At 57.6% G+C, this 12,755-nt stretch overlaps 3 protein-coding genes across 3 annotated transcripts; 2 read left to right on the forward strand and 1 right to left on the reverse strand.

The window, feature by feature from the left end:
* Positions 1 to 934: 934 nt before the first annotated feature.
* THITE_74555 (uncharacterized protein) lies at positions 935 to 2,148 on the reverse strand (the record flags this gene model as incomplete). Its single annotated transcript, XM_003650766.1, has 3 exons — positions 935 to 1,898; positions 1,958 to 2,037; positions 2,116 to 2,148. 3 exons carry the CDS (start codon positions 2,146 to 2,148, stop codon positions 1,202 to 1,204), a joined length of 810 nt encoding a protein of 269 aa, XP_003650814.1. The 3' UTR covers positions 935 to 1,201.
* Positions 2,149 to 2,560: 412 nt separating this feature from the next.
* Positions 2,561 to 4,632, forward strand: THITE_2110648 (uncharacterized protein). Its single transcript, XM_003650767.1, has 4 exons — positions 2,561 to 2,704; positions 2,775 to 2,846; positions 2,918 to 3,104; positions 3,183 to 4,632. The coding sequence occupies exons 1-4, from the start codon at positions 2,672 to 2,674 to the stop codon at positions 4,427 to 4,429; spliced, it is 1,539 nt and encodes a 512-aa protein (XP_003650815.1). The 5' UTR covers positions 2,561 to 2,671; the 3' UTR covers positions 4,430 to 4,632.
* Positions 4,633 to 6,914: 2,282 nt separating this feature from the next.
* THITE_2110651 (uncharacterized protein) lies at positions 6,915 to 12,040 on the forward strand. Its single transcript, XM_003650768.1, has 4 exons — positions 6,915 to 7,800; positions 7,875 to 10,919; positions 11,026 to 11,725; positions 11,798 to 12,040. Exons 1-4 carry the CDS (start codon positions 7,017 to 7,019, stop codon positions 11,898 to 11,900), a joined length of 4,632 nt encoding a protein of 1,543 aa, XP_003650816.1. The 5' UTR covers positions 6,915 to 7,016; the 3' UTR covers positions 11,901 to 12,040.
* Positions 12,041 to 12,755: the final 715 nt, after the last annotated feature.

Raw genomic sequence — 12,755 nt, forward strand, 5'->3', positions numbered from 1 at the left:
TCAACCAAAAAGTAGCAACCAGGCTTGCCGTGAGACCAGAGCTCAATAATATTCCGAGCTATATTCCCCGACGCGCGCATAAGGTTCTAGCGTGATTCGGAGGCTGTACCACGTTATGGAAACACAGTCTATTGTTTGATCGCCTCAGCAGCATGTTTTTGGGGGAGCCCCAGCCAAGTAAGGGAAAACGGACTCCCAGGCGCCAAGAATTGGGGAGCGGCGGGTTGTTGCGATGGGGGCTGGCTGGCAAGTACGGCAGGACGTCCGGAGTAAACTGCCATAAAAAGGTGACTATGACGGCTTCCTCCCGGATCTCATCTCACAGCAAAGTTTGGAGAGCTCATGATATCTGCAGACAACCACGCGGCATGGAACACTTTTGATGCCTTCCGAGTTGATTGTCTCTTGGATGTCACAGTTAACTCAGACAAAGGGCTTCCAACGCCAACTCGAGCCGTACTCACCAAGTGGAGTGATCCAAGTCCTTGCGCAAGAACCGTGTACGTGGAGCGTTCGCCTTGCTGGTTTTGCGGCTGCATACCCTATGACGAGATGGGCGGGTTAGGTAGTCACGAGACACCCGACTTTCTCCAGGGTCATTACCACCTAGAGAAGATATAAAGAAGCGCTATCCTGTCCAGCGAAATCGTACACCTGTTGGAACCACCGCGCAGGATCGGCTAGATTGAAATTATCACGATGCGGGTGCTCAACAGAAGATCGGCTCAGTCGTGGTGTTGAAGGTGTTGTATTGAGGAAGACTGCAGGAGAGAGGGCGCAGGTTGGGCGGGAGTTGTGCGCCCGGCCTGGTGGATCCTAATCTCGGTATGCCGGCCCGGGCCGGGGCCGAATCACGGCCCCGGTTCTGACATCACCCTCTGACCCAAGACCCCAGAGTGCCATGTCTACTATCTTGACCGTGTATACAGTATGTATCTCCCGCGTCGAAAAGTGTCGAGCAGTTTCAGAGGTATCGTACCCAGGGCTAGACCAAAGCCATCAATTAGAAAAAACCCAGCGACGCGACCACAAAGCCAAGCACAGCCCGCGAGTGTATCCCAAACGCCCCGTGAAGAACTCCCTACCCCGCGCTAGAAGTTCCTCCGAAGGCTGGCGCCAGCTCTGGCGATCAGACGGAGTAGTGCTTCCATTCTTCACCGATGCCAGAACCGCAGATGCAACTCATGCTCTCGAGTAGTGCTTACGAGCTACCCTCTCCGAGAAGCCGAGCGATCAAAACATAAATGAAGATGACCCCACTTGCAAGCAATAGCTTGTTCCGAAACAGCCAACCCTGCCCGGCATCCCTCTGCTGGATTACCGCGTCCACCACCGCGTGGGCCTGGTGACCACTCTTAGCAGCGATGCCGAGCTGCGGCCCGCATGAAGAAGGGCCGCCGTTCTCCACGATCTTGTTCCCCGTCGCCGGATCGATCTTGTTTTCGCGCATCCACTTCCAGTTCTCCTGGTCGATCTCGGGCCACTCAGACTTGAACTTGGCCCCGCCGTCGCCAGCCTTGACGTTGTGTTTGCCCGAGCTGTGATCAGCCTTGAGATGCGACCCGCCACCGGTCGAGTTCCACCATCGTGAACGTGCCGCATGGTATTTCCGCTCCGCCTCGCTGGCCGACACCGAACCTGTCGTCATCTCTTCCGACGTCATGAACGAGAGCAAGCCTATCAGGATGGTCGAGACCTCCCAGGCCGGGTTGAACGATCGCGGGTGGAAGTCTGAGATGGATAGACACAGCCGACTTGATGGCTGGAATCTACCGGAAGGGGTGTGCATTCGGATCGCCGGCGGCGCAAACGGGTAGTTTGGCGGGAATATGAGGGTGCCCCAATATTGACCTCCGTGGTACGGCGTGTTTTCGGGGCCGGTGATGATGTAGTGCCATCTTCGCATCAACATGTTAGCATTAATACAGGGAATAAGCTGGCCAGCTGTGGGCTTTACTCCAATATGTTTGACTCCGACGGATGTGCTGTGATGTATGGTGGCGGGTTTTCCGTAATGCTTTTGTACTCGCGTGTCAACTATGAAAGGGCGAAGTATGATCAGCCGGTGCTCCCTTCTCTGCAATGCTCAACCGGAAAGGGGTCGCTTTTGGAAACACCTACGCGCTTCTGGGCTGCACGGCTGGCCATGGCGACGGGTTGATCGCGGATGGTTGGGTTCGACGAAAGGGAAGGAGGAAGGACGCCTGAGCGGCGGCGGTTTGGTCGATTAGGGGGTCAAAGAAGAAAGCAAACGAATGAGCGGGAGCAGGACAACCTGGTATTTGCAACGTCAGCACTGAGTGATCTGATGCGTACGAACAGGCGGGGTTGTCGAGCGACGCACACAGTAGGACTGGAAATGGGATTCGGGAGGGATGCCGACCGACCAGGTTGGAATGATCGATGTTGTTGGATGACGCCGCTTGGGCGATGCGCAGGGTGCTCATGTCCCACCTTTGTGGCTCAAGGTGCTTTGCTGCAGGCACTGACCAGGGTCAGCCCAATGGATCCACAAGCAGGTCCCATGAATCGTGGGGCGGAACTGCAAGTTCGGAAGCACCCGGCAGAAACCAACCCAAAAAAGAACGGGACAACGGACAGAGCACATGTGAGCTTCCCAAGCTGCTTCGGCCTTTGATCGTGGCCATTATCAACGGCAAGAGACGCACCAATGGCCGCCTCCGATGGCTTCGGCCACAGCAATGTAAGGAACCTTGACGTTTGCGTAGAGATCCAGTACTCTGGCCAGACAACTGACCTCTCCCTCTCAACAGGCTGCCGGTCAGCCAGACACCACTGCCGTCCCCAACACGGCGCAGTTACCCAGCCACGGACCCTCCAATATGGTACTCGTAGCCCCGACTGAGCACTTACCGACCGAGAAGTCCGTCTATTGACACGAGAGTCCCGGCTACAGCTCGACGAACATCTCCTCACCCCTGCTTCCATAAACTCTGTCGAGGTACACGGCGCTCCCAACACTCGAAGAAGCTTGCTCGACCATGTCTTCAAGCCCTTGATAGAAGACGGTACCCGTGCTGAGACGACCCTGGGCCAAGTCCTCGACCGCATTGGGGTAGCTACCAAGAAGCTCGCCCGTTTCGGTGCGCCATGCCGCTGATCTTGCAAAAGACCCTGCGCTCTTCATGGGGGCTTTTACTGACCCATCAGCTGTTGAGAAGACATTTTCAAGGAGGAGGGATTCGGTGTGTTCCTCTCCGAGGCCCCGCGCTCTGAATCCGCACCATCGACGGGCAGAACCGAGCTCGATATCTCTGTCCGGGTCAAGGAGAAGTCGCGGCTGGTTTTCAGCGCCGGCACCGATTTCGGCAATGCCGAAGGCTCAGCATACACCAACGCCGTCGCACGCAACATCTTTGGAGGCGCCGAAACGCTCTCCGTCAACGCCAGCACCGGCACCCGAACGAGATCAGCCTACAATGCCGTTTTTTCGGCCCCCATAAACGGCAACCCGGATCTGCGACTCTCTCTGGAAGCGTTGCGCTCGGCGACACAAAAGCCATGGGCCTCGCACGAGGAGCACCTAACCGGCGCGAACTTACGGCTCGCCTGGCTGGCTGGCAACAGCGACAGCCACGCCATCGCATACTCGGCCGCCTGGAGGCAACTCACAGGCCTCACCGGCACGGCATCCCCCACGGTCCGCGCCGATGCAGGGGACTCCGTCAAAAGCTCGCTCACGCACACCTTCACGCGTGACCGCCGCGACAACCCGATGCTCCCGCAGAGCGGCTACCTCATCCGAACCATTTCCGAATTGGCCGGGTGGGGCCCCCTTCGCGGCGATGTCTCTTTTGCAAAGACGGAAGTGGAGGCCTCGGGTGCCCTGCCCGTGCCGATTCCCGGCTCGGCCACCAAGTCCGGCATCTCGGTCGGAGGTGGTCTCCGCCTAGGCGTCCTCTACCCGCTTCCGTCGGGCTATTCCCTCACCGGTCCCGCGCAGCCAAGCCGTATCAACGACCGCTTCCAGCTCGGCGGGCCTACCGACGTCCGCGGCTTCAAGCTCGGCGGCCTCGGCCCCCACGACGGGACCGATTCCGTCGGCGGGGACGTCTTCGCCGCAGGCTGCGTCAATGCTCTGATTCCCCTGCCCCGGACGGGGCCCGAATCCCCGCTGAGATTGCAGCTGTTTGCCAATGCTGGACGGCTGGTGGCCATCAGCAACAAAGGGAAGGCCAAGGAAGGCAGTGAGGGGCTCGCGATGGATTCCGCCACCGTTTTCAGGGGCGTGAGGTCAGCCGTTGCCGAGCTCACCAACGGCTTGCCAAGCCTGGCCGCTGGTGTCGGTCTGGTGTACGCCCACCCTGTGGCCCGCTTTGAGCTCAATTTCAGCCTGCCGCTGGTGTTGCGGAGAGGAGAGGAGGGGCGCAAGGGCTTGCAGGTTGGTGTGGGCATCAATTTCCTGTAATAGGAGCAAAACCTCGGCTCTCTGCCTTGTAATCAGTAGCCAACAGCAGTGACTTTGTTGGGGACACCTCCGTTGCACGAAGTTCGGCGAACCAATGTGCTATTCACGCGCCATCATGAGGGCTGTCTGTTCGAACACCTTTTGCCAACCTACGCTGGACACGGCGAGGATGGGTCCTGGTCCCGCCGTCGCTTTCACTGTAGAGCGGTGCATCCAGTTCAGATGAGTGGTTTGCGGCACCACGGACGTGGACTGTCTGTCAACAGGTGCCTTCTGTATTGAATAAATGGACAACTAGGTTACCATGGGCCCAAGGTTCTCTTGAAATGCGAGAGGTCCTAGCACTCGGCTAGGTAGTCCGGATAGGCCCGAGGTAACTCGGCGCGTAGCAAAGACCGCGGTCGCGATGCCCAGCTCACGACAGTGTCATCATGCCAAGCTGCAATCAAGAGCCTCCGGCACGCTGGTCGAGCAGCGGGTGGGGCCGTGTATTTACCTCCCGCAGTATTTAGAGCATGCCTTGACGTACACTAGATGTAGCCGACTGCATTGCTTTTTGTCTACTTCGCTTCTCTGAACAACCCACCTCCGTGACTCGGCCATCTGTTGGGCCCGAAGTGGAGAGTTTTGCTACGTGCAGTTGCGAATGTGCGCGAATTTGACGACAGTCGACCACATAGATAACCAACCTGACGGGCTTCAAAGTGAAATTCGTCGAGGGAAATCAAACTCTGTTTGAAGAAGTTAGCCAGCTGGTTTTCTGTTATCTACTTATTGCGTAGCTTAACATGATCAACTCAACACCCGTGGTTGTTTGACAGGCAACGTAGGATGGAGCCTGCCAAAAACAGTAGCAGAGCGCACCGCTCAAACTTTCCCGCCCAGATCGAAGGGAGGCGAAGGGCGAGGCGATAGCAGTGTTGCCGTATTCGTATCTAAGTATTAACCAAAGAGGTGCATCAAATCCCGAAACCGAGCAGTGCTGAGTGCTGAGTAAGATGAACTCTTTCGGACTGCGTATTGTGTACTCCATTCATTGCACAAGAGGCCTCGGATTGAGACTGCCCAGTGGGGTCGGCGCAACGGATATTCGGAGTATAGATGGAGCCCGAAAAGTGCGAGTGGGCTCTCGGACCCGCTTTATCCCGGGACTGCGGGGCTAGGGCTTCGGATGGTGTCTGGCCCGGGATGCAGCTTGGGGTCCATTTGGCTCTTGGGCCAAAAGAATTGGTCAAAAACAGGTTCGCCAAGAGCTGATGAGATGAGAAAAATCTCAATCAGGATCAGGGACTTTTTGGAAGGCTCACAATGGCGGGGCGTCAGCCGTGCATCAGTGCCCTACGGAGTACAACCTACCTACATACCTGTATTCACAAAGTGGGACTACATGCGACTGTAAATCATTACTCTGCACTTTCTTGCGGAACATGGACCGCCCAAGGGGCTCTATCGCAAAGATTACAGAGCGTCGGGGAGGAACAGGGTTTGAAGACTGGCGCCGTTGACGTTTATGGCACAGGGTCAGCCTCAATGAGCTTACAAAGTACAGAGTTGGCCCTGAAGGCAGGAAGTTGGTAGGAGGTACCAAAGCAATCCTTCAGCCCTGTGAACGCGAGAGTTTACATGACATCTATCGCGTCACACTCCGCCGTGTATGCGCTGTGTACAGTACAGTACAAGTCCCGGGGAGACAAGGCTGACTGCCCTGCTGTGCCGCCAGAGAAAATAACTGTACAAACTGCAACCTCGCGGCTTCCGGGCAAACCAGCGCACCCCCACCTCCCATGCACCACTCATGGATGAGGTCAGCACAGCGGTGGCGCCCATCGCAACCAACAGTTGAGTATCTCAAACATCATCTTTTGTCTTCGGCGGGTTTCGAGCGCCTGATGGCGGTTACTTGGGCTGCAAGCACGCAGTAGATATGGGACTTCCATGTATCCCAATACATACTGTGTACAAGGGTACTGTATGCTAAGGTACCCCTGAAAACTGGGCCACCCGAGCCTTGGGCTTCCCCTGACGGGAACCTGGAACCTGGATGGAAGTTTACCTCGCGAACCCCACTCACATCAGCCCGGGTTTAGTGTAACGAATTGTAACGGATTTAGTGTAACGGACATTTTTCGCCGGCGCGCTGCCTCTCGGAGACTTTGCCCTGGAATGGGAAACTTACAACATGTCCGACTGTGCAGTGTACTCCGTACACCCGTTGTGCACAATCCACTCGGGCCCTGCGAACTCTCCGTCTTCCCCTGCACCTCCGATTTCATAACGCACGCGACCCCCCGTCGACACGATGAAAGTTCCTTTGCCCGTACTTTCCTTGAGTCTGCGACTTGTTGCCCCAGCCTCGCGCTGTTTCTCCTTCTTTCTCTCTAGGTAGTCCTTCGCTCGTCCCTATCTCCGACTCTATTTATTCTATTCTCGTTGACTTGACTCCCCAATTAATCCTCTCTGTTTCACTACCCTTGCCTAAAGCGTCTGCGCGAGTTTGTGGATTGGGCGCCCTGCGGCCCCACCAAGCCGGCATTCTCCGTCCCGGCTGTCTCGACACGTGGTGGCGCAACCGTCGGACGGACGGGCCATGTCCTTCACAGGGACCGGTTCCTTCGGGAACTATGATCTCACAGCGCAGACGACCGGGGCGCCGCCTGCGAGACCGGGGACCCACGAGCTGACAGATGATGGTATCGCGCCGGCGGTCGAGTCGTCGCCGGGCCGGAACGAGAAGGTGAGCCGGACCCGTGCCACCTCGGAGACGGAGGTTACCGACGTGGACGCCCCGCGGTCCGAGAAGGAAGCCACTCCGGGAAATGCCACCGACACGGCGGCCGAGGATGAGGAGGACGACGAGGCGGACGCCATCGAGCAGGAACGCCGCGGCAGTCTCGTGCAAGCTCTGGCGAGGAAGTACACGGCCCAGTCGAACGCCGATGTCCAGCCCGGCGCAAACGTCTTCACCATCGCTTCTCAGGATGAGGCGTCGCCATTGAACCCCAATGGCCCCAACTTCAACGCCCGCGCCTGGGCCAAGGCCGTCGTTAACATGGCCGCCGGCGAGGGCCACCAGTTCCGCACCAGCGGGGTTGCCTTCCAGAACCTCAATGTTTACGGCTTCGGGTCTCCCACCGACTACCAGAAGGATGTCGTCAATGTGTGGCTCGAGGCGGTCGGCCTGGTGCGCAGGCTTACCGGCCACGGAAAGCGCCGGATCGACATCCTCCGCGACTTCAACGGCCTCGTCCGCAAGGGCGAGATGCTGGTCGTCTTGGGTCCGCCCGGCTCGGGCTGCAGCACTTTCCTCAAGACCATCGCTGGCGACTACAACGGCATCTTCGTCGACGAAAACTCATACTTCAACTATCAGGGTGAGTGAGACACAGGCTTGGATCTTCCGTCTCATCACCAATTCGCCGAGGCTGTGGACTGACTTGCGGTGCAGGTATGACTGCCAAGGAGATGCACACCCAACACCGCGGGGAGGCCATCTACACTGCCGAGGTCGACACTCACTTCCCCCAGCTCACGGTCGGCGAAACGTTGACCTTCGCCGCCCGCGCCCGCGCCCCGCGCCAGCTGCCTCCTGGAGTGTCCCGGACGCTCTTCGCCAACCACCTAAGGGATGTCGTGATGGCCATGTTCGGCATCAGCCATACCATCAACACCCGGGTCGGCAACGAGTATATCCGTGGCGTCTCGGGTGGCGAGCGGAAGCGTGTCACGATCGCCGAGGCTGCTTTGTCCAATGCCCCTCTACAATGCTGGGACAATAGCACAAGGGGCTTGGACAGTGCCAACGCCATTGAGTTCTGCAAGACGCTGAGGTTACAGACCGAATTGTTCGGCAACACGGCCTGTGTTTCCATCTATCAGTCACCGCAGAGCGCTTACGACCTCTTCGACAAGGTGCTCGTGCTGTACGAGGGGCGCCAGATCTTCTTCGGCAAGGCCAGCGAAGCCAAGCAGTACTTCATCAACCTGGGCTTCGAGTGCCCCTCCCGCCAGACCACGCCCGACTTCCTGACCTCCATGACGAGCCCTCAGGAGCGCATTGTCCGTCCCGGCTTCGAGGCCAAGGCCCCGCGCACGCCCGACGAGTTCGCCGCGGCGTGGAAGAACAGTGCCGAGTACAAGGCGCTGCAGGCCGAGATTGAGGAGTACAAGAAGAACCACCCGATCAACGGACCGGATGCCGAGGCTTTCCGCGCCTCCAAGAGAGCGCAGCAGGCCAAGATGCAGCGGCTCAAGTCCCCCTTCACGCTGTCGTACATCCAGCAGATCAACCTCTGCCTCTGGCGGGGGTGGAGGCGGCTGATTGGAGACCCCAGCTTGAGCTTGGGTGCCCTGATCGGGAACTTCATCATGGCCCTCATCATCTCCAGCATCTTCTATGACCTCCAGGAGACGACGGCAAGCTTTTACCAGCGTGGCGCCCTCTTGTTCTTCGCCTGCCTCATGAACGCCTTCGCTAGCGCCCTCGAAATCCTCACTCTGTATGCACAACGTCCCATCGTCGAGAAGCACGACCGCTACGCGCTCTACCATCCGTCTGCCGAAGCTGTCGCCTCCATGCTCTGCGACATGCCGTACAAGATCGCCAACGCCATCGTGTTCAACATCACGCTGTACTTCATGACCAACCTGCGTCGGGAGCCGGGCGCCTTCTTCTTCTTCCTGCTCGTCTCCTTCTTCACCGTCATGACCATGTCCATGATGTTCCGGACAATTGCCAGCTCGTCCAGGACCCTGTCGCAGGCCATGGTACCCGCTGCTATCATCATCCTTGCCCTCATCATCTTCACCGGCTTCGTCGTCCCCATCGACTACATGCTTGGCTGGTGCCGCTGGATCAATTACATCGACCCTCTGGCCTACGCCTTCGAGTCGCTCATGGTCAATGAGTTCCACGGCCGGGAGTTTGCCTGCACACAGCTCGTCCCGAATCCCGCAGTCAGCGGTTACGAGAACGTCGGGGACATGAATCGTGTATGCTCCGCGGTCGGCGCCGTTGCTGGCTCGCCGTTTGTCAACGGGGATGCCTACATCAACTCCCAATTCCGCTACTACCACGCACACAAGTGGCGGAACTTTGGCATCGTCCTCGCCTTCATGGTTGGCTTCCTCATCTGCTACATGGTAGCCGCCGAGAACGTCGCCGCCAAGAAGAGCAAGGGCGAAGTGCTGGTCTTCCGTCGCGGACACAAGCCGGCCGCCTTCAAGGAGAACAAGGGCGATGCCGAGTCTGGCGGCACACCCGTGGCCACGGGACCCGTGTCGAAGCCAGCCAACGGCGCTGCGTCCGACGGCCATTCGACCGACAAGGAGGCAGGCGTGCTCCAAAAGCAGACCAGCGTCTTCCACTGGAGCAATGTCTGCTACGAGGTCAAGGTCAAGGGCGAGACGAGGCAGATCTTGGACCACATTGACGGCTGGGTCAAGCCGGGTACGCTGACTGCGCTGATGGGTGTCTCTGGTGCCGGTAAGACGACCCTCCTCGACTGCCTGGCCGACAGAACCGCGATGGGCGTCGTCACCGGCGAGATGCTTGTCGACGGCCGCCCCAGGGACGCCTCGTTCCAGCGCAAAACGGGCTACGTCCAGCAGCAAGATCTTCACCTTCAGACGACGACGGTTCGCGAGGCCCTCAACTTCAGCGCGCTCCTCCGCCAGCCTGCTCACGTTCCTCGCGCCGAGAAGCTCGCCTACGTGGACGAGGTCATCAAGCTGCTGGATATGGAGGAATATGCGGATGCCGTCATCGGCGTCCCCGGCGAGGGTCTCAACGTGGAGCAGAGAAAGCGCCTGACGATCGGCGTCGAGCTGGCTGCCAAGCCGCCCCTTCTCCTTTTCGTCGACGAACCCACTTCCGGTCTCGACAGTCAAACGTCGTGGGCCATCTTGGACCTGCTCGAGAAGCTGACCAAGAGCGGCCAAGCCATTCTCTGCACGATTCACCAGCCCTCGGCCATGCTGTTCCAGCGCTTCGACCGGCTTTTGTTCCTTGCCAAAGGCGGCAAGACGGTCTACTTTGGCGACATCGGCAAGAACTCCAAGACCATGATATCCTACTTCGAGCGCAACGGTGGTTTCCCCTGCCCTCCCGAGGCGAACCCGGCCGAGTGGATGCTCGAGGTCATCGGCGCTGCCCCAGGAAGCACGAGCGACATCGACTGGCCCAAGACTTGGCGTGAGAGTCCCGAGTACGCCGCTGTCCAGAACGAGCTGCAGCGCCTCAAGGCCGATGTGAAGGAGTCCAACCCGATCACCGACGACCCCGGGAGCTACCGTGAATTCGCCGCCCCCTTTTGGCAGCAGCTCGTCTATGTCACGCACCGTGTTTTCCAGCAGTACTGGCGCACTCCGTCGTACATCTACTCGAAGGCCTCCCTGTGTTGTCTTATTGCGCTCTTCATCGGCTTCGTCTTCTTCGACGCTCCCAACACAATCCAGGGCCTGCAGAATCAGATGTACGCCATCTTCAACATCCGTAAGTCACACCTTCTTCTCTTCTTGTTTCCTCCCCTCGTTTTCCCGTTTTCTCTCTTCTACTCTTCCTAAGATGATTGAATCCGCCACTGACACCCCCTGGATAGTAACCGTCTTTGGCCAGCTCGTCCAGCAGACCATGCCACACTTTGTTATCCAGCGTTCGCTGTATGAAGTCCGCGAGCGGCCGTCCAAAGTCTACAGCTGGAAAGTCTTCATGCTATCGCAGATCATTGTCGAGCTTCCCTGGAACACGCTTATGGCTGCCTTGATGTTCGTCTGCTGGTATTACCCGGTCGGTCTTCAAGCAAACGCGGAGGCGGCCGGACAGACTGCCGAGCGCGGTGGCCTCATGTTCCTCCTCCTGGTCGCCTTCATGCTGTTCACCTCAACCTTCACCGACTTCATCATCGCCGGTTTTGAGACAGCCGAAGCGGGTGGCAACATTGCCAACATGCTCTTCTCGCTCTGCCTCATCTTCTGCGGTGTGCTCGCCCAGCCAGACACCATGCCTCGCTTCTGGATCTTCATGTACCGCGTCAGTCCCTTCACCTACCTCGTCAGCGCCATGCTCTCGACCGCCGTAGCCAACACCAACGTCGAGTGCGCCGCCAACGAGTTCCTGAAGTTCAAGCCGGTCAACGGAACCACCTGCGGCGAGTATATGCAGAACTACATCGCCGCCTTCGGCGGGTACCTCGAAGACCCCCAGAACCGGGAGCAGTGCTCGTTCTGCGCTATCGGCAGTACCAACACCTTCCTTGCTACCATGCAGTCTAACTACGCAGATAGGTGGCGCAATTTTGGGTGAGTGCACTATCTTTCTAAATCGCTCTTGATTTGCGCTTGTCACACGCAATTACTGACACTCTCTCCCAGCATCCTGTGGGCGTACATCGTCTTCAACGTCTTTGGCGCTCTGTTCCTCTACTGGCTTGTCAGAGTGCCCAAGAATAAGCTTAGGAAGAAGAAGCAGGAGTAGCGGCTAGAGTGGACCTGTTGCAGCGGGAAGGGCTGTTCCTTCATCCGCTGCGTCCAACGTCAACTCACGACGGTGTGTTTTATGCACCACGTCGATCACTTACGCTTGTCTCCGAGACCACCACAAATTTCGCCCTTTCGCTTTTCTTTTTCTTTTCTCTATTCCCTTCTCAACCAGGAAGACCTCCATCATTGGCATTCCACGCGGATCTGTGTATACGTCAGTTCCTTTTTTTCTTTTCATTTTATTTTTTTTTTTCCCTCTTTTTTGCTGATAATGTCTAGCATAGATTAAAGTGTCGACGGTGCTGTGTCTACCTGTCGCTGATAGACTCAAAGATAGATCATGTGCCTCTTGGGGTATCAATTCACAAGACATCGGCTTGGTGGATTTTCAAACTGTGATAGAGTTAAACATGCTGTAATTCGGCTCTGGCTTGTCTCTAAATCTTCAACACGCAACCAAGACGCTAAATCCCACACATCTCTCGTGATGAGCTCAGGGACTAAGGACAACACAACTATGCAATTGATATATACCCCCTCCCTCCCCCCACCCCTCCTGACAGGAGAATTCCAGCGTCGAGAGCTGGGACAGTGAGTGCTTAGGCAGGGCAGTTGAGGTCGACCAAAGTGTGTTGCGGCAAAGCTCCCGATCAGATAACGGACACGAACCTGGGCGAGGGAGGGGGTGGTGGACATGGTCTGGATGGCAAAATACATCCTCGAAATACATGCAAAGAAGCGTTCTAATCATCAGTAGGTGGCTTCGGTGCTCACGGCGACTTGTAGTTGCCGAACCAGTCCCGCTTGACAGCAGCAACAATCAGATCGCCGTTGTCCCAGGCCGCTTGGA

This window comes from Thermothielavioides terrestris, chromosome 1, assembly GCF_000226115.1.
Source record: "Thermothielavioides terrestris NRRL 8126 chromosome 1, complete sequence".
Lineage (NCBI taxonomy): Eukaryota > Fungi > Ascomycota > Sordariomycetes > Sordariales > Chaetomiaceae > Thermothielavioides > Thermothielavioides terrestris.

What these genes read in the sequence shown, in the direction of transcription:
- THITE_2110648 (XM_003650767.1), top strand. Translation starts at nt 2,672, where the DNA reads ATGGCCGCCTCCGATGGCTTCGGCCACAGCAAT. An exon ending in ATGGCTTCGGCCACAGCAAT is followed by an intron (nt 2,705 to 2,774) that starts GTAAGGAACCTT and finishes CCCTCTCAACAG; the next exon opens with GCTGCCGGTCAGCCAGACAC. An exon ending in CAAGAAGCTCGCCCGTTTCG is followed by an intron (nt 3,105 to 3,182) that starts GTGCGCCATGCC and finishes GCTGTTGAGAAG; the next exon opens with ACATTTTCAAGGAGGAGGGA.
- THITE_2110651 (XM_003650768.1), top strand. Translation starts at nt 7,017, where the DNA reads ATGTCCTTCACAGGGACCGGTTCCTTCGGGAACTATGATCTCACAGCG. An exon ending in CTCATACTTCAACTATCAGG is followed by an intron (nt 7,801 to 7,874) that starts GTGAGTGAGACA and finishes CTTGCGGTGCAG; the next exon opens with GTATGACTGCCAAGGAGATG. An exon ending in GATAGGTGGCGCAATTTTGG is followed by an intron (nt 11,726 to 11,797) that starts GTGAGTGCACTA and finishes ACTCTCTCCCAG; the next exon opens with CATCCTGTGGGCGTACATCG.